This window comes from Peromyscus maniculatus, chromosome 2, assembly GCF_049852395.1.
Source record: "Peromyscus maniculatus bairdii isolate BWxNUB_F1_BW_parent chromosome 2, HU_Pman_BW_mat_3.1, whole genome shotgun sequence".
NCBI classification, from domain to species: domain Eukaryota; kingdom Metazoa; phylum Chordata; class Mammalia; order Rodentia; family Cricetidae; genus Peromyscus; species Peromyscus maniculatus.
The window spans coordinates 39,142,133-39,163,776 of record NC_134853.1 but is presented as its reverse complement, the minus strand read 5'-3'; the positions used below and the strand labels follow the sequence as shown (position 1 = coordinate 39,163,776).

The window sequence follows — 21,644 nt, the reverse complement described above, 5'->3', positions numbered from 1 at the left end:
GAGTATGATCTGGTTGACCATTGTCTCATTTCTGGTGCTGAATGGTTCTGTCACTGCTAGAGGGGAGCAGTCTGCTGACATGAGATGATTATTCTAATCATCCTCCAGGATCCTGCCTGAGTTGCCTTCATTTGAGAACTGGTCTGATTTTGAGGCTAACCATAGCCAGCCATAATTTGTCATTAACTCATTGTTAGCAGCAGGTTGTTGCTGGAATTATGACACCAGTCGGTTAGCCAAGTGTAAGGAGTGGCTTGGCCCAATGGACGTGGTCTTCTCTGGAGAGACATGACCCAATAAGAAGCTGAGAGGAGGAGGCACTTGCTCTCTCTTGGGCTGTTGCAGCTGGCAGTGAGCTACTGAGAAGTGTGGCTGGCAATTTGTTCCCCAACTTCCTTGGGAATGAAGAGGCAGCAGCAGATGGATCAGCAGCAGAGTGGCAGATTCTTTCTCTAATTTTTTGTGTCAATAAATTCTGAATTGACCCCAGATGAACTGACCCCAGACTTCCTTTTCCTTCCTTCTTTATCTGGTGCCCAGAGTGGGGAGTTCTGCAGCCCCTGTATCCACCTGCCCTGTGGCTCTGGCACTTTGAGCATGCACCCACCCCAACACCTCCCCCCGACCAACTCCCACCCTTTTCGAGTCCCCAGAGCTCCCTGTACATTCCATGCAGCCCAGGGCTCTCCTCACTTGCCTGCTCTGTGGTCTTGGTGCTTGCCGCCACAGGGTGTCCTCCTGAATTGGTTCTGCTCAACTCACACAGACAGTGAACTAAGTTCTGGTCCTTGAGCATGTCTTAGTGTGCCACAGCTGTTGGAATTCCTGGCCACTCCCCCAGCTACATGACTACACCTGTGCTGTTCAGATGTTTAGTCATTCCAGGGCTTTACATCCTACGTAACAGGTGATCGTGTAATTTGTGTGCAGCGTGATCACACAAACTATGCGCATGTGTGGCGTAGCTCCATAAGCCCATATGGGCATGTGCAGGGGAATGCATAAAAAGTGCACGCCTTTAATCCCAGCACTCGGGAGCCAGAGCCAGGCAAATCTCTGTGAGTTTGAGGACAGCCTGGTCTACAGAGTGAGATCCAGAATAGGCACAAAAACTACACAGAGAAACCTTGTCTCGAAGGAAATAAAAAACAAAAATACAAACAAACAAACAAAACACACACACAAAAAGCAGGTCACAGACTCCTCCCCTTCCTTTCTCCCCCACTCTGCACATGTCTTCCACAGGTCTGATCACAGTCTCTTCTGTCCCTCCCTTCTATAAAACTCTGATAGCTGGGTTTTGTCATGCCTCATGGCTTTTCGTGCACAGTAACAGCACAACTTAATGAATAACATTGCACCGCCACATAAAGCCAACAACTGCCCCTCCTCCCCCATATGGGTTCTGCCCCACACAATCACTGGTGCAGAGTCCGGTCAAGCTGCTTTGAATATTCACTCACTGTGGTCAGTCTGAGCTACCTTAGCACCGCAACTGCTCCACCTGCTGGTCAACCATGTTATTACACATGAACACTGTCAGTCCATTGCTGGACCCAGCCATCAGAGCATCAGCGCCACCTGCTGATCAAACATCATTACTCCATCTACGACAATTATCCAAGGATCTAACCTGAAGTAAGTTATGTGACAACTTTTAGAAGATAAACAAACAAACAAATAAATAAATGAAGGTTAAAAGAATACAGGGAAAATACAATCTGTAAACCTTTGCAGGTCAAGGGTGGGAAATATCACAATGCAGGGAATTAGGGCCCTGCTCACTGTTACCATGGCTGAGACACTAGACAAATTTACTCAAGACATAAACAGTTTAGCTGGGATCAATACAATTTCAGTCATAATTGTTATTAGCCTAGCAATTCATATCTTATTCTTAAAAGATGGCTTGATAACAGTGCCCAAAACGAGAAATTGACTGAAAAGATAAGGCCTTGGAACATATTATGCATGCTTTACAGATAGTCACCAAGGAGGATAAGACATCTTTGATTGATAAAATAAAGACTTTAGAAATTCTTATAAATGAAGAGAACAAAAAAGTGACTGATAATATGAGAGCTTTAGGTGATGGGGTTGAAGACAAGATGGTTATAGTTATAATCCTCCTGAATCCTTTGTAAGGATATATTAGGTACAAAACTTAGATGCTTCAGGAAAGGACGACTATTGGAGTAATCGCTATAAAAATTGCCAATTACCTATTGTCTGGAAGTCTAGGATGCATTTTTTGATAATTGTTCTTCTTTTATGTAGTTTCATTTTTGTTAAGATTATTACCTTTTCCATCTTCTGGACAATATGTTTTAATAGTTCTTATTGTATACAGTTTTTATTATGTTAGGATTAGAACCATCTTTCTTAGGCAAGAGGGGAAATGTTGCCAAAATTATGATGCTGGTCCATTAACCAATTGTAGGGAGTGGCTTGGCCCAATGGGTGCTCTTGTAGCCACATTCTCTTTTGTAGCTAGAGTTTTCCTGCCTTGCCCACAGTCAGGACAAATCTTTGTCACCCGCCAGTCCCACAGCCGCTCAGACCCAACCAAGTAAACACAAAGACTTATATTGCATACAAACTGTATGGCCGTGGCAGGCTTCTTGCTAACTGTTCTTATAGCTTAAATTAATCCATTTCCATAAATCTATACCTTGCCACGTGGCTGGTGGCTTACCGTCATCTTCACATGCTGCTGGTCATGGCGGCGGCTGCAGTGTCTCTCCTCCTCAGCCTTCTGCTTCCCACAATTCTCCTCTCTCCTTGTCCCACCTACTTCCTGCCTGGCCACTGGCCAATCAGTGTTTTATTTATTGACCAATCAGAGCAATTTGACATACAGACCGTCCCACAGCACTTCCCCTTTCTTTTTTTTTTTAAAGGAAGGTTTTAACTTTTACACATCTCCAAAGTCAGCTTGGTATATTTGGGAATTTGGGCGTAGCTTCTCTTACTACTTCCTGCTTGAGGGGGGCCGCTGTATCTTATGGGGACACAAAGAAAAATTTAGGATCATGGAATAGTCCATGAGACCGTATCGTCTGAGCCAGTTGCCTTGAAACGATTCTGGATGTTGGATCATCTGGGCCATGGTGTCATCAGAGACCTTTCAGGTGGTCTTGGCTGGTCAAACCTGATGTATCTTAATCTGGAACAAATCCATAGCCTCTGGCTTTCTGTGGAAACAAAAGCAGAGCCTCCTTTCCAAAGCAACATATCCTTACATCCAAATTTTGAAGTTAAGGTACCTTTAAAATACACATTTTGGCATAAATCAACAGCTTTTGCAATCAAATGTTTTTCTTCAGTTACAAATATCAAAGAGAACATAATCCAGATTCTCTGTGTGGTAGCCATCTTTACATGGCTTATTTTTTATATTACCTTGAGCCTATTGCTTAAACTGCAGCCTTTTAAGCCTGAAACGGCGCTGCGGCTGCTGGCTCCGCCCACTTCAGCTTCCCAACATGGCGGTGGTACGTTTTCCGCCAGCTCTGGGAGCCATCCTGGGTCTATGCTTTTATCCAAGCAGTGTGTAGCCCAGAAACCTCTTTTTGTTTTGTACTAGCAAAGGCTAAATCCACCATGCAGCTTAATATGCCACTTGCAGAGGCCTCATTCCCGCCATACTGCAGATCAAGCTCGCACGCTAGGAACCCGCCAGTAACTCAAACCGGCAGGCTGCCGCTCCTTTGAGAGAGACAATTAGGAAGCTGTTTTTAGCTCCATTTTAGAATCTTTTCTCAGGTTTTAGGTAGAAACTCTTGCCAACACGTTGGGCGCCATTTGTAGCTAGAGTTTTCCTGCCTTGCCCACAGTCAGGACAAATCTTTGTCACCCGCCAGTCCCACAGCCGCTCAGACCCAACCAAGTAAACACAAAGACTTATATTGCATACAAACTGTATGGCCGTGGCAGGCTTCTTGCTAACTGTTCTTATAGCTTAAATTAATCCATTTCCATAAATCTATACCTTGCCACGTGGCTGGTGGCTTACCGGCATCTTCACATGCTGCTGGTCATGGCGGCGGCTGCAGTGTCTCTCCTCCTCAGCCTTCTGCTTCCCACAATTCTCCTCTCTCCTTGTCCCACCTACTTCCTGCCTGGCCACTGGCCAATCAGTGTTTTATTTATTGACCAATCAGAGCAATTTGACATACAGACCGTCCCACAGCACTCTTTGCCTTTTTTTGATGGGTTTTATTGTGACAAACCAAACATCATTCTATTTCACTGTCTCCACTGTCCCTTTGTGTCCTCCTCTTGCTTCCTCTTTATCCCTGCAGAGTTCCTATCTTCTGCTTCCATGACACAAAAAGAAGTTCTAGTCCCTGTTCTTATCCATCTTTATACCTTTTTATCTCGCATAGTCCCCTTTCTATTTTCATAACACACACACACACACCCCAAACGTATTTAAATCTACATTCCAAATGTGAGAGAAAACATTAAATATTTTTTTCTGTCCCTGGTTCATTTTGTTTGTCATAATAATATTCACTTCCATCCATTTTCATGTAAATGTCAGAATTTCATTTTTCTTTATAGCCAAATAAAATTTCATGTTTACCTGTATCTGTTCTACGTCTATACACCTGTGGATAGACATCTATGCTGGTTCCATTATCTTGTGAATAGTGTAGCAATAAATGTGATGTGTAAGTATCTCTGGAAGACTCTCCATGGAAAGTGTATCACTTTTTTAAAGCAGAATTTAATAATTTTGTTCATCATGAAAAGGTAACATTTTAATCTGTTTTATTTATTTAATTAAAATATAAATTCCACCATTCCTCTCTCCCTCTAGGTCCTCTCATATCTCCCTCTTCCTCTCAAATTTGCGGCTTCTTTGTCTTTAATAATTATACTGTATATATATATATATACAGTAAATATGCAACACCTGTTGAGTCATGTTAAGCTGCTTGAATGTGTGTGGTTTTAGGCCTGACCACTTGATATTAGATAACCAATTAGGAGACTCATTCCTGGAGAAGACTCATTTTCCTTCTTTCAGCAGTCATTAATTGTTTGTAGCTCTTCATCTTGGGGTGGAATTTGTGAGATTTCTCACATCATCATCAACTGATATTGTCATTGTTTACATCTTGTTCAAGTGGCCATGTTGTTGAGATTTCACGAGTGAAGCCTCCCTGTCATATCTGGAAGACCCAGTCTTTCAGTAGGCTTCATGGTTCTTTGGCTCTTAGATTCTTTCTGCTCCCTCTTCAGTGAGCTTTAGGTGTGGGTGTAGATATATCAGTTGGGCCTGTGCACCTCATAGTCAGTTGTTTTCTGCATTTTGACCAATTGTGGCTTTCTGTAATGGTCTCTGTCTGTGTCAAATAGAAGCTTTTTTGCTGAGGCATGAGACCTACACTTATTCTGGTGTACAAGAATAAATTTTAGACTGCAGTTTAGAATTATGTTTGTTTAGATGTTGCAATAGTATGTTCTCTAAGATCCATGACCTCGCTAGCCACATTGTTGTGGTTCACAGGAGTCACTGCTGGGTAAGACTGTTGACTGCTCTCTTTCCTTGGCAATTACTCAGCACCTTTTGAAACACCATGAATGGTGGTCCTCAGAAAGGATGCTTTTGGTCAGATTCAGTGCAAACCCTTTGAGTCCTATGTCCAAGGTGCATGGTGCCTTCAGCAATAAAGCCATACCTTCAACTTCTGGGGAGCAACCAAGGGCAACATCAGCAGCCTGTTTTGTTTTTAGAGTTAAAAATTATCTGGCTACTTCCCTTGAGCATTTTCTGCATCTTATAATGTATTTCATGACTCAGTTTGGTTGTGTGACTTGAAATCTTTAAGGTTTTGTCAGTGAGTCTCTGTAGCCAAGATGCCTGTGTTCCTTTCCTCCTGTGACTATTAATGTGCATCAGTGAAGAGCATCATTTTTCTCTTTGTATCTGACAGGAATCACTAGACTTTTTCTGGAATGACACTGCTTTTGAAAACAAATGAGAACATTATCGTAATTACTGTAGTTTGTATATACTTAGAGGCTGAGGTGAAGTATACTTATCGTCTCCAAGGAGATAAAAAAATGCGCTTTGAAGTAAATGGTAATGCATGTTCATATCACTATGCCTTAAAAGCCCAAGTGCCTTGGTGCTTATTGTTACTCCACAAATGCTTATTGTAATGAATTGAATTGAATATAAGCATGGCTGGCCCCAATGTGTTTGCCAGCATACCTCCGAGAACATTCCTTTAGGTAAACACGTCTTTAAACCAAGTGGTGTGGATCCTATAACAAATGTTTCTAATTCTGTCACCAGAAAATGTTTATTCTGTAGGAGTAAATCACTTTAATAGGTTTTGATATAGTGGAGATAAGGTTCATAAGAAACAACATGCAGTTCACTGGGGACAGTTCAAAAAGAAACAGCTTCAGAACAGCATGGCTGGGGCTCACCAGCTCACTAAGAATAAATGCAAATAAAACTGATGTGTAGGAGTTGAAAGGAAACAAGATTAGTGTACTAACGTGGGAAGCTGCATGCTGGTGAAGGGCACCAGCTCAGTTTGAAGAAAATAAGACTATTCTTTCATTGAAGATTTATCTATTTTTTTTCTGTTCACTCAAAAGATGCTTGAAAATAATTTTTTTAAAAATTAAGGGCAACTCATGTCGGTAAGAAGTTGAAATATTAAGCATGCACACTCAAGTATGCATGTACACATACATATTTTATCTAAGTGAGTTATGGTTAAGTATGTACAATGTTAGCAGTAAACTAGAAAGTATGAAACCTAATCAGAGTTTTACTTGGTTTTAGGAAAGTAATTATAAATCATATTTTACCTAATCAAACATTTTTAAAGAAATCAGTTTAATAATGTCGTATTTGTGTATAGCCACATGCAAGATAAAATATTTCAGTTAACTTTTCTATCAAATGGCTTCACATTTAATACTATTGTAGACCACAATCTACATATTAGTTTTTGAGGGTATACAGAGAGCCTTGAAGATAACAACAGTGATTTTATTATCAGTATCACACAGATTTGCTGAAGGAATAGAAAATCAAGTGATTCATTTTTGAAGAGAAGGCTGATCGGAACATTAGTAATATTAAATGTACAGAATCTATGGTAATAGAATGAAAAAGACATTGTTGCTTTATTATTACAGTATTCCAAATTCAGAAGTCTTGACATCTGGTAGGTGCTCAACAAATTCTGAATGAAAGAGAAGTTAAAAATGTCCCTTTGGGTGAAGTCCCTGGACTTTTTCTTTTCTAACTAGCCACAGGGAACACGGTCGGGGGATGCACGGTGAAAGCCTGCACCCGACACCCTGCAGTAGCTTTATGTACTTTGTTATCGTTGTTAACATTCAGAAGCCACACAGCCCCCTTTTGTGTATAGAGTGAAGATGCTTTCTGTTACTTTCCATCTGAATTCTTTTAACCAGTTAATATTGGGTTAGAGATAAAGCAGAATTGTTTGTTTGTTTTTAAGGAAAAGGGACTGAAGGAAATGATGGTGTTTTAAAATTTAGTTATATTAAATTTCATTCTCAGTTTTTCACTTGAAGGAGAGAAATATCATTCTTTGAGGTGCCACTGGAAAAAAAATATATACAATCATAATCTAGAGAAAATAGAAAACCAGAAATCCCATTTAAGTTATTATTCAACTGCTTATCTGAAGGCTTAAAGAAAGGACTGATTTGGACAGTAGTCAGGAGAAGTCTCCTAGAATGGTGACTTTTAATGGGTATAATCCCACTTTTCATTATCACATGAGAGAGAAAAAGGTATTACACAGACCAATTACATTGGCCAAACAGAGACTTCTAACAGTGCTAACGAACAGTCGAGCTTTGTGGGGAGGTGGAGACTGCCTGTCCGTAGAGCTGTAATAAATGCAGCAAGGCATGCCTTCTCCCTGGTTAAGTTTCAGTTAAAAGAGTGTAAACAGGCAGTTATGCTCCCGTGTGAAAAGAGCAGCAGTTCAAATAGGTGCACATGTTAGTGTTGGGAGGAAAGATACGTCTCCTGGGAAGGCTTTTCAAATTGTGTGAATCAAGGGCAATGTTTTGAGCTTTTTAGTACAAAGTGACATCAATATTCAGTAGGAAAGATGTTATGTTTGAGAATAAAATTAAAGTTCATAAATTTGGTATCTGTGTAGGAAATGGGCTTATTTACAGAGGACGTAAGGTTTGGAAGAATGATTATTAAAAAAAAATTATAAAAGCAAAAGAAAGTTTGACTAAAATCTATAAGGTACTTAAGCACACAAGCAGTTCTAATACATGCTAGCATGCTTAGCTAAGTTGGTTATTTTTTTTCTCTCTCTCTAAAATAGTATATGCACATCTTAGTTCCTCTGTCAAGTTCAAAGATTAGTCTATTATAGGTCAATAATAAAACTGAAGCTTACCCACATACTTACCTTAATTTGTTTGTTTGATTATTTTCCCCCCTTTCCCTTGGTTATCTAGATGCAAAACTTGAACATAGAAGTTGATAAAGTCAAATACAGGACCACAGGATTTTGTTCTGCAGACCAATACTAGTTTCCAGTAATAATGATTTGGTTTGTTTCTACACAGACCAGTGGTATATACATTAGTCAGTTTCTCGTCACTGTAAAGAAAATGGCTTTATGAAGAAAAATGGTTTCTTTATCTCACAGCTTTGTGTAGCTGAAGTTTTCTCCAGTCCTGCCTGACCCACAGTCAGGACAAATCTCTCTCACCTGCCAGTCCTGCAACTGCTCAGACCCAACCAAGTAAACACACAGAGACTTATATTACTTATAAACTGCATGGCGATGGCAGGCTTCTTGCTATCTAGTTCTTATATCTTAAATCAACCCATTTCTATTAGTCTAAAGTTGCCACGTGGCTCGTGGCTTACTGGTATCTTGACATCTTCTCATGGTGGCAGCTGGCAGTGTCTCTTCGCCTCAGCCTTTCACTTCCCACAATTCTCCTCTCTCCTTGTCCTGTCTATACTTCCTGCCTGGCTACTGGCCAATCAGTGTTTTATTTATTAACCAATCAGGGCAACACATTTAACATACAGAACATCCCACAGCAGCTTTGGAGGCTTGAAGTCCAAACAACAGAATTCCAGCCAGAGCAAGACTCCATTGTAAATATTGAGAGCACATGTTGAGAGGAAATGACATCTTGAAACAGAAATCAGAGAGATTCAGTGGTTAGGCTGACTTTTATAAATTCATTAAAATGCTCAGTGGTTCTAAGATGCTTTCAGATGAAAACTAATCTGATAACTTTACACTAGTCCCTGTCTATTAAAGTTTCAGCACCTTGTAGATTGTGCATTGGAGTATAAGTTCTCAACACATGAACCTTACGTGCACAAATCATTTAAAAACACCATGTTTAACTTCAAAGTGTAGCACACATGTCTAAAGAATCAAAACTAACATGCACAGATAAGAGAAAACAAGTGATATGATATTTCTGGGTCTGTGTTGTATTTCTCAGGGTGGTTATTTCCAGCTTCATCTATTCACCTGTGAATTTCATAATTTCATTTCTCTAATAGCCGAGTAATATGCCATTGGGTAGATGTACATTTTTATTATCCATTCATCAGTGGGTTAACATCTAGGTTGTTTCCAATTTCTGCTTTTGTGATTAGAGTAGTGATGAACATGGATGATCATATATCTCTAAAGTAGGATATAGAGTCCTTTGGATATATGCCCAAGAGTGGTACAGATGGATCATGTGGTAGATCTATTTTAAAATTTTTTGAGGAACTGCCACATGACCTTTCTTAGTGGCTGTATCAGTTTTCAGTCCTACCAGTAATGAAAGAGTGTTCCTCTTCTCCTGCATTTTCACCAGCATTTGTTGTCATTTGTTTTATTAATCTTGGCTATTCTAAGATGAAATATCAAAGTAATTTGCATTTCCCTAATGGCTAAGAATGTTGAACATTTGAAAAAATATTTCTCAGCTATTTGTACTCCACCCTTTAAGAACTCTTTATTTAGTTCTATACCCCATTTTTAACTGAGTTATTTGTTTTCTTGGTTTTCAGCACTTTGGAGTTATTTATATGTTCTAAATACTAACCCTCTGTCAGCTATATAGTTAGTAAAGATTTTTTCCCATTCTATAGGCTGCCTTTTTGCTTGATGATAGCATCCTTTGCTGTACAGAAGTTTATTTAGCTTCATGAGGTCCCATTTATTAATTAGTGGTCTTAATGCCAGTGCTTACAGGCTAGCACCAGGTTTTTCTCTATACCCATGATGTCTCTCTCTATCATTGCATTCCCCCTCCCTCTCTGTTCCAGTTCAATCATCCCATTCCCTTATGTTCTCATCCCCTATCCCCTACTCTCCATTGCCCATGGCTAATCACCAGTTTACTCATGGAGATCTCATCTATTTCCCCTTCCCAGGGCGGTCCATGCATCCCTCTTTGTGTCTTCCCTGTTAGTTAGCTTCTCTGAGTTGTGGGTTGCTGCCTGAATACCCTTTGCTCTATATCTAGTATCCACTTATGAGTGGGTACATACCATGTTTATCCTTCTGAGTCTGGGTTAACTCACTCAGGATAGTATTTTGTAGTTCCATCCATTTGCCTGCAAATTTCATATCATTGTTTTTCTCTGCTGAGTAGCACTCCATTGTGTATATGTACCACATTTTCTTAATGTATTCATCAGTTGAAGGGCATCTAGGTTGTTTCCAGGTTCTGGCTATTACAAATAATGCTGCTATGAACATAGTTGAGAATGTGTTCCTGTGGTGCGATTGAGTATTCCTGGGATATGTGCCTATGAGTGGTATACCTGGGTCTTAAGATAGATTGATTCTCAATTTTCTGAGAAACCGCCATAATGATTTCCAAAGTGGCTGTACCAGTTTGCACTCCCACCAACAGTGGAGGAGTGTTCCCCTTGCTCCACATCCAATCCAACATAAGCTGTCTGCAGTGCCTTTGATCTTAGCCATTCTGACAGGTATAATATGATATTTCAGAGTCATTTTGATTTGTATCTCCCTGATAGATAATTAAGGACGCTAAGTAATTCCTTAAATGACTTTCAGCCCTTTGAAACTCTTCCTTTGAGAATTCTCTATTTAGCTCTATAGCCCATTTTGATGGTGTATATTTACTTACCATGAACAACTACATTAGAACATGTTTCTTCTTACATTTGAAAAGTTTACTATAAAAACAGTATGATATGTCTTAAGGTCCTATAAGTTGTTGCAATATTTTTTCTCATGCTTTATTGGATCTCATGTTCTTTTGATAACTATGGCCATAGAAGTAATAGGCTGTAACACATAACACACACACACACACACACACACACACACACACACACACACCTGTGTGTTTGTATAGATGCATCCTGTGATGTTATAACAATGATAAATGGACTGATGATTCACTTATTAGAATGTATTCTTATTGTTAAGCAATGTGTGACTTTATTTTCTAAAGGGATAATTTCATATTTTAATATTCTGTGCTCATCTTTGGTGGTGAGCAGCTCTGAAGAGAACACCACACAGTAGCCTTTTCTTAGGTGAAGTTCATCTGTGACTTGGAACACTTTGTTACTAGCTCTGTGCTCTCTCCTTGGCCATGTCTCTGTCTCTGCACCTTATGGAAAAAGTTAAAAAAGGCTTTAGATTTATGTAGATGGCTTGAAAAAGAAGAAAAGTACTCTTGACAATGAGTGGTTTCCAGTTCTTTCCAGTGTTTGCTCACATTTGTGAAATCATGTCATATTGATTGTAGGGCACTGGAGATACTGACTGTCATTTTAAAATCAAGAGGAACCTGGAAAATGCATCTATAAGTCTGGAATCTTTGAAGAGCCCAGGACTGTTTGTTGGACTTCAACCAGATGGACAGGCAAAACCAGTCATTTATACTAAAGATGAGAATGTTTGCTTCTACCCACGTGTCATCCAGTGTATGTTTACCTCAAATGCTTTAAAGTTGTTTGACTTTATGATGGACTATGTAGAATGTCTGAAAATTTCATTGCAGTTTTAATAAGAAAATACCCATTCTTAAACCTTTTTCCTTATACTAATACTAAAAGTGGTATGAGAAATACAATGAAGACTGTTCCCCACAAGTTTTCAAGTAATTAATATAAAGTACAGAATTTTGACTATCTTTAAGTCCTTCATAACATTAAATTGTGTGTGCACATGTACATAGTTATAGCTTATGTCCAGTTGACAGGAAACTAGCCAGCACAATTAACCCCTTGTCAACTTGACAATCAAACATATCTCTGTTAAGCTATAAACTTTCCTTTCTTGTTCACCCCCAAGATCACACATTAATATCAACATCATAATATAAAATGTACCAACTTCATTCAAGAGTCCCATTCAAGAGTCCCACATTCAAAACATTCAAAAGTTCCAAGTTTCTTTCAAAATTCAGTTTCTTTAAAACTTGAAAATCTATTTAAAAGTCCAACATCTTTCAACTGTGGGCTCCTCCTACAAAGGAAAAGAAGTTAAATATTCTCTAATTCCAAGAGTGAAGCACCAGGACACAGTCACAATTGGATCAAAGAAAAACCAAACTCCCATCAGTGTAAATAACTCATCATCCAATGCCTGGGATTCACACTACATCCCATGGGCTCCTCCAAAGGACCTGGGTCACTTCTTTGGCTTGGCTCTCTGCAGCACACACAGTTCTAGGCTCAGGTTGGCTCCACTCCATAGCTTCTGCTGTTCTTGGCAGTCATTCCACTGGCATATTCAAAATGCTGGGGTCTCTGCTGCAATTGGGCTGCACTTTCACTAATGGCCTCTCTTTCTGAACTTCAGTCCTGCCACAGAGTTCCAAACCTCAGCTGCTTTTCATGACCCTCTTAAGCCTTCAAAGTCAGTACCATTTATGTGACTCTTACACCACCAAGTTCTGTTGCCAGCATGAAGTACAACCTTGCATGGCTCTGGATCACAGCCTCAGTGTGTTCACTCTGAGGAAACACTTTCCAGAAGTTTTCACCTCAGTGATGATGGTCTCTTCTTAATAACTGCTGATTTCTTAGCTCCAGGTAACCAGCATCAATTGTCCCAGCAAAGAAAAGGTATTACTTTAGTGGTTCTGTTATCTTGTAATTATCAGCCCATTTTTCAGCCCCAAATGACTAGAACCACACATTCTTAATTTAAAATATGCAAGAGCTCCAAGAGAGTCTTCAAGAGACTCTCTCACTTCCTTCAGAACTTCACAAACCAGGTGTCTACCATCTGCATTCCTCTCAATATCCTTATCTTCCAGCCTCCCACGGAACAGCTCAGCAAACTTTGACCACCCTGTGGCTTTTTTAGCCCAACATTTCAAAGTCCTTCCACAATCCTCCCCTAAACAACACAGTCAGGTCTATTACAGCAATGCCCAATGATACTGCTAGCAATTTCTGTCTTAATTAGGGTTGCTGTTGCTGTAATAAAATACCATGACCAAAAGCAGCTTGGGGAGGAAAGGGTTTATTTCACTCGCAGTGCCTGATAGATGTGTTAATTCGTCATCAAAAGCAGTTACAGCAGGAGCTCAGACAGAGCTGGAACCCGGAGGCAGAAGCTGTTGTAGAGGCCCTGGAGGAATGCAGTTTATTGGCTTGTTCAACCTGCTTTCTTTCTTTCTTTCTTTCTTTCTTTCTTTTTGTTTTTTGTTTTTGTTTTTCAAGACAGGGTTTCTCTGTGTAGCTTTGGAGCCTGTCCTGGAACTCTGTAGCCCAGGCTGGCCTTGAACTCACAGAGATCTGCCTGCCTCCCATGTGCTGGGATTAAAGGCGTGTGCCACTACTGCCTGGCTCAGCCTGCTTTTTTTTATGGAACGCTGAACCACCAGCCCAGCCCATTTACAATGGGCTCTGCCTTCCCATATCAATAACTAATTAAGAAAGCACTCTACAGATTCACCTGCATACAGCCAGATCTTTAAACGGCATTTTCTCAATTGATGTTCTTTTCTCTCCTCTCAGAAGTCTTTGCTTTGCATCATGACAGTATATCCTTCTGACCTAATTTTTTATATTTATATGCATTGACTCCATTTAAACCTTAAGTTTCTGTGTTTAAGACCTTATAATTTTTTATTTTATTTTTTTTTTATTTATTTATTTATTTTTTTTTTGGTTTTTCGAGACAGGGTTTCTCTGTGTAGCTTTGCACCTTTCCTAGAACTCACTTGGTAGCCCAGGCTGGCCTCAAACTCACAAAGATCCACCTGGCTCTGCCTCCCTGAGTGCTGGGATTAAGGGCGTGCGCCACCACTGCCTGGCTCTTAGGCCTTATAAATTGTTGAGCTGGTAAATGTGTTTCCCACAGACTGTCACAGAGTGATACCCCATTCAGCCAAATGGGTATGCAGTCTGCCTGGGGATCTCTGCAGAGCAGCAGATAACCTGAGAGCACATAAAAGGTTGCAGGGTGGAGTAGATGAGTGAGGAAGAGCTAGCAGGAGGCAGTAAGCTTCTGGAAAAAAAGGATGAAAGGGCACATAATAAGGAAGAAGCAGAGAAGAAAAGATGAGGAAGAACAGATAATGATAATTATAAATACATTTATAAAAATAAATAGAAGAGGAGATGGAAAGAAGGAATGCCCTGCAGAAAAATGAGAGATACTAGGAGACCACACTTGTCAACTTATAGGCAAAAATCACATTACAAACTCTCCAATCTGTTCTGCTGTAGACCTTGAGCACTTTGCATTTCCTTCCCTGTTTGTAAGGGTAACTTGTTATTTTAGTAAGAGCAAAATACAGAGACACTGCTTCAGACGTCTCACAGCACTGAATCATGAGCATCCTGATGTGTATGAAAGCTTTGGTGTTTCCTTCCATGGAGTTCCCGGCACTGGTTTCTTATGCTTCTGAGGGGGAAATTCCAGAGATCGGGAAGTTGCATGTTCACACTCACCACGAAAACCTCTTGGCTTCCATGACAAATTTGTGTGTTTCCCATCTGGGATAATGAAGAGTGTGACTGTAGAGTAAGCAGCTGCAACTGCTCTCAGAGGTTTATTTTTGAGTTCTTTTTTTTTGGGGGGGGGGGGGTTCGAGACAGGGTTTCTCTGTGTAGCTTTGCGCCTTTCCTGGATCTCTCTCTGTAGACAGGCTGGCCTTGAACTCACAAAGATCCGCCTGCCTCTGCCTCCCAAGTGCTGAGAATAAAAGGCATGCCCACCACCGCCAGGCCTATTTTTGAGTCTTAACAGACACTGAACATTCCAGAGAAAGAAAACACAAAGCTTGGTTCTTATGTGCAGGGTGCTCTTTGCTGAGCAGGAGCCACCGTGAGAACTCAGTGTGGTCAGATATTCATTCTCAGCCCACTTCACTTTGCTGAGAATTGCTGAGTTACCTGCCAGGCCAGGAAAGCACACGAGTGGGTATTCATCTGTAACTTAACCTGTCACTCCTTTGTTTTCCTGCTCTGGCATTAGCTGGCTTCTCTGAACACTGACACTAAGGTAGCACTTGACTCCATCCCATAGCATCTGCAGATGCAGCATAGTGCTTGTTTCAGAGCAGGTAAATTGGGTGTATTCGTTGAATGAGCAAATGCTGTAACAGTCACACAATGATGTATCGTGCCTGGGTTTTATTTTTATGTGCTAGCAATATGTACCTAATTAAACATCTCAGATTCTGCTTTGTCATATGCACGTAAGAATAGTAACATTATACTATGGTAAGATTTTTTTTTTTTGCTTGAATTCATGAACATTTGAAATTGCAAGTGTGTGTATTTTCAGTAAATGAATCATATGAAAATATTTGTATTTGAGATGGGAGTTATTGGTGATCTTCCTTTGGTCCTTCAAAAGAATCCTTCAAAAGTGATGCAGAAAATGCTTAAAACCTCTCCGAGATTGGAGCAGGAGGTAGCTCACTGGTATAGTGTTCCTTTAATGTGCAAAGCCTTAGTTTTTTCCCAAAGTACCACAATAAAAACAGTTCTCTCCCAGAAAGCTATCACAAGGTTTTGTGGGGATGATAGAGTGTCTGTTAAAACTTTTTTTTTTAGTAATTACCCTAGTAATCTTTATAATTTTAGAATAATATGAATCTTACAGAATCTGAACTATGTAAATATGGTTGATAGATTGAATCTTCTCCAAGGAAGAAGCAAAGAATACTAAAACTTTGAAATTGTTGAGTCTTGAATTATTTGTATTTCAACACAGTCCAAGTCAACAACTTATTTTTACAACACAAGCTTTTTCACACTATTTTTTGAAATTCGGAATAGAATGTGCCCAATAAGGAGTTTGGTGGAGAGGAGAGAGTGGTAGGAAAAGAACAGAGAGGCTGCATACTCCTGTAAGGCAAGGGCATTCTAGTGGATGGGCTCTGCCTCCAAACAGCAAGATCTTTGGGAGGTGATGTTTTAGCATTTGGGCTGGGAGGGCAAAGCTGTCCAGATCCCAGATGGTCTCTTGGCAGCCTTGTGTCCACACTGGACCTCATGCCTCTCTTCTATGAAACAAAGACAAGAATACCTTAACACAGAACTGGTGTAAGAACCACGTGAACTAACATCTAAGGGTGTCTGACACTCCATGAGTGCTCTACAAGTGTTCGCTGTTACAGTAATTGAAGAAAATATTTCACAGTGTGTCTTTTATAATTTAAACAGTTGATAGATTTTTGGAAGGCAAGAAATAGTATTTCATCATGTCTTCTAATCATTTTCGGCAAATCACATTATTTCTCTGTAACTTGATTTCTTCATGTATAATTTGGTTGAGATTTGATTTAATTATTGAAAATAGAGAATTTATAATAAAACCATTTCCCACTATCATTTAGCTGTGATAGACAGTTTGTATAGCAAAACTTCATCTTCTTTCATGAATTTTACTCAGAACATATGAATCTCATATATAAGAGAAACTGAAAGTACTCAAATTTATATGAGCATTTATTATGCTGAACTGGGCAGGAGGTTCTCTATTTATAATCCAGATACATGGGTTATTTGGGAATCTCATTCATTCTTATTACTCCAGGTAATACCAATACTTACAAACCCAAGTAATGAAACCTCCCTCTGTGTGGGGTTACAAGATCCTTACAACTTGAACCTTTCTGTGGTGATATATTGTGTACCCCAATAAAGCTTACCTGGGTATGAGAGGACAGACCAGTCACTAAATTAGACATAGAGGTTAGGCAGTGGTGGCATACACCTTTAGTCCTATTACACCTTTAATCTGTCTGGATCTCTGTGAGTTCAAGGCCACATTGGGCTATATGAGAGACACAGAACCAGGCAGTGGTGACATACACCTTTAATCCAAGGAAGTAATCTGGTAGGACACAGAAAGGTATATAAGGTGTGAGGAATCAGGAACTCGATCTCTTGAGGCTGAAGATTTCCTAGAGATAAGCTAGTAACTGGCTGCTCTGTTTCTCTGAATACATAAATCTCAACAAGAAAGTAAGCTAAAAACAGATCAGATGTGACATCAAAACTCTGTAAAGTCCAAAAGATAGGTTCTATACTTGGACTGAGAAAAATGAATTTAAGGTGAGAGTCTGGGGGGAAGATCCAGTACCAGAAAATTCCAGCCACACAAATAACAAAAAGGTCACCAGGCTAGGAAGCATGTCTGCTCCAGCCCTGTGGGTAGGAGAACAGGTTTTGGGTTCCTTCTCTTGAAGAAACAACCCTGTGTGCTTAACATTCCAGGCTCCCTTAGTGCACGTCTGTAAGCACAAAGGCCTCCGTGTCCCTACTAAGTCTTACAGATATTTGTTGTAAAATGTGTTTAGAAAATTCATTTTTGCAAAAAAAATCTAAAAATAAAATTACATATAAAATCTAAGTGCAATAGCAATTCATCAGATTATGTGTACAATAATCTCACTTATAAAATGTGACAGAAATTCATTATTGTAGTTGTTTGGTTTTTTTTTAAATATAAAACAAAATGTTTTTATTAATTGACTTTTTAGAGTCTGTTGGAATCTTGATATAACTGACATTATGCATATAATGATACCATCAGATGTGAATAATTAATTTTCTATAAGGAAAATTACAGTTCTTTTATTATTGTTACAATTATCATTTTACATTGCTTTTGATTTTTTTAAATTTAAATTTTAATTAATTACTGTTTTGAAACACTGTCTGATGTATCCAGGCTATTCTCAAACTCACTATATCCCCAAATTACCAAGGATGACCTTTGAACTACTTGTCTTCCTGTCTCCGCTTTCCAAGAGCTAGGATTGGACACATATACCACAATGCTCAGTTTTATGGGGGTACTAGGTCTGAAATGTAGGGCTTTGTGTATGCGAGGAAAGTATCACCTTTCTTATGCTTGATCTTAAAGAACAAATGCAACTTAATTTTGAAATTCTAAACATAAGTAACACTTGTGGATAGACAGTTTCAATAGACATTGTTCAACGAAGCTGGAGATATCTATTTTTGAAGCAGCCTCCCAAACTATTTTTTTTTTAATAGATGACAGAAAAGTAGCTAGTTTCTTTTTCATTCATAGATGTGTATATATTTCTCTGGTTAGATATTCTGGTAAGATTGCTTGAAGTTCTGTTTGAATGATGCTTTGCTCAGTTTTTTCTTTGAGGAAGGCAAAACAGCAGATTACTCAAGTAGCTCCCATTTAGAATCTGTAAGGAAAATATCTTGACTAAGTCATTTGATTCGTATTGAGATGTTAAGCTGTTGCTTGTTGCTTGGAATACAGGAACAGTGAATAGGCTTTATAGGCATGCCGTTTCTGCACAGCCTGCTGGGAAGAATGAAAAGTAATTTTCTGGGAACTGTGTGAGAGGAGTGAAATGATCTTAATAGGCAAATGCAAACAATGGGAAAACTTAGACTGGATGCTGAGCATATGGTGAACATTCTGAGAAGAAATCGGGATTTTGAAATGATAGTGTCTTTCAATTTTTAAATATCTTAATTTCAGTTGGCAGAGAAAACCCAATGGGAATGTCTGCAACACCCAGCCAAGGGGAAGACAAGATGCATCTGTCAAAACACCAGAAAGAAACACTATTAGAATCCAAGGCCAGACACCCCTCACCGTTGTCCTCAGAAAGTAAGCAGCAGTCTTTTCCTCTTCTTTTGGTTTGTTTCTCTACTTTGCTTCTTCCCTGTAGTTGCTTTAGGAAGAACATTATATGATTTAACACAATCAAAATAATTTTCATTTCTACAATTGTAAAATTACATGAATTGGATGGACCATGAACAAAGTACTTCAAATCCTAAAGTTTTGGATTTCTACTTCCTATATTGTTTGATTATTTTCTTTTTCTCAAATATATTCTTACTAGTAGTTATAATGTAGAGCATCCACCAAGTTCTGTGCTTTGTGATGTAACCATCAATGGATAGAAGGGAGCAGGACTCTTGCAGTATTGACCAGAACTTGTGATCCTCAGTCAGAAGACTGGAAGTCAAGTTGTGTGCCACCACACCAGACTTTGACTCATTTTTTTCTTTCTTTTTTTCTTTTTTTTCGAGACAGGCTCTGTAGCTTTGCACCTTTCCTGGAACTCAGTCTGTAGTCCAGTCAGACCTTGAACTCACAGAGATCCTCCTGCCTCTGCCTCCTGAGTGCTGGGATTAAAGGCATGTGCCACCACTGCCTGGCTTCTTTCTTTTTTTTAACAAGCCCATTTTTATATATAACTAGAATGTTACCTTTAACAAAATGGTTTTTAAAAATTACTTATTGGCTGTACTATTATTTCTTTCAAACAGGAATTGATAAAAATAACCTCCTTGGCAAGATACGCCTGCTAGTGCATGATACTATGACAATAGCCAAATCCTTTCTAATTGGGTTTGATGCCCATTCTACAAAAGAAAACTGATGACTTGTACTGTAAGTCTGCCCAGGAGTCTGTAGCTGGAGAAGTCTTAGGCCCCAACAGAGAACTCTCTGCTGTGCTAAATGAACATGATGTCAAATTGGTGTCTCTCAAACATCATAAGATAATTTTTTTTCTGCAGAGTGGGGCAGTTAAGGCAGAGATCATGGGTAGTCAAATTGTGGAGAATAAGTGATAGTAAGGTATTTGGCTTGAAATAAGTCATGTACATCACCACCAGCAAGGCTCAGGGAACATTGTGAACATGGGATGGAAAGAATTTAAGAGCAAGAGAATGAGGAAGAGTGCCACAAAAATTTTCTGGGCATGATATGCTCATTGTATTGTGAACTCACCAAAGCTGTGATTGCCTGTGTAAGATCTACAGAGGACCAGACTTGTTACTATTTTCTGATGCATGAATGAGGGCCTCTTAAGGTACTCATTCATGGTGTGACTATGGGTGGGTGGTGGGTTCTGAGGGAATGATTTTCTTAAGTGGGATAGCCACTGATTAGTTGCCTACATTCCAGGAGGTAACTCCCACACCCACCCCACACCCAATACGCTCATGCGGGCAGCCTCAAACTTGATGATAAATAAATAAATAAATAAATAAATAAATAAATAAATAAATAAATAAATAAATAAGAGAGAGAAAGAAAGAAAGAAAGAAAGAAAGAAAGAAAGAAAGAAAGAAAGAAAGAAAGAAAGAAAGGGGGAGGGAGGGAGAGAGGGAGGAAGGGAGGAGGGAGGGCAGGGACAGACATCAAAGTAGGAGGAGGCTTGTTGGAAAGAAGGTTTTCAGAGGAAGAGTGGGTAAGAGAATGTAATGGGGATTAAATGCCTCAAAACCAACAAATACAGGTATGAAATTGTCAATGAATAAATAAAAAGTCTCTCTGATATGCCTACATCATTATGATACCAGCCATAGGTAAATCATCATTGTGACTTTTTGCTGTAATGGACTAATCCTAGACTGTATTTCCACACAACATAGATTCATGGAGCAGTGTGAAGAATTACTCACATGAGAAAAGTGCTTAGTTAAAATTTCTCATAGAAGAATTCAATTTGTGTCAGGAAGTAAAGGCTTTTAAATAAGAGTTGGCTACCTCAAGCAAAATGTGACATGGTTCAAAATAGCATGCTAGCTGAAATCTTCTGAAATAGACATTTTTTTTGTGAGTGAAGAAAAAGCATAGAGAAAACTTTTATATTTCCTATAAAATTGCTCTTGTAAAACATTTTAAAATGTTGCCATTGTTAAAATTTTGAGTGGTAGGAACTATAGAATTTTTGAATGAAGCAAATGAAATATATTAGTTATCTTTGCATTACCATGACTAAGTACCACAGGCAATCGTCTTAAAAAGATAAAAGTTTTATTTAGCTCTAAGTTTTGGACTGCAAAGTCCATATAGTAGTATAAAACAGGAATTCTTTTTTACAGCATCATTTCATAGGTCAAAGGTGAAAATGAATTTTGAAAGCAAGTGGTTACATTTCAAATTGGAATAGAGATTGGAAAGAAAGGGAGAGAGGGAAAGGGGAATAAAGAAGAGGAAGAAGTGGGAGTCGGGGAAGGAGAGGGAGATTCCAGAATCTTCATTTAGGATTTGTCCTATAAGACATAAGGAATTCCTATAAGACCCACCCCTAAAGGTCTATCACTTAGCAACAGCATCACCCTGATGACAAAGGTCAGTCTGTGGACCATTAGCAGACACCTGTCTTCATTCAACATAACA

The 21,644-nt window shown here is 39.2% G+C and overlaps 1 protein-coding gene across 4 annotated transcripts in view; it reads left to right on the top strand.

The window, feature by feature from the left end:
* Rp1 (RP1 axonemal microtubule associated) overlaps positions 1 to 21,644 on the top strand; it is a 378,321-nt gene that overhangs the window by 198,143 nt on the left and 158,534 nt on the right. For 3 of the 4 annotated variants that reach the window (XM_076563965.1, XM_076563966.1, XM_076563964.1), the window contains exons 16-17: positions 11,785 to 11,962; positions 18,981 to 19,112. In XM_076563965.1, coding sequence (XP_076420080.1) covers positions 11,785 to 11,962; positions 18,981 to 19,112 — 310 coding nt within the window. Of the gene's footprint in view, positions 1 to 11,784; positions 11,963 to 18,980; positions 19,113 to 21,644 lie in introns of those variants that run through there. The other variant, XM_076563967.1, reaches the window with a different exon arrangement.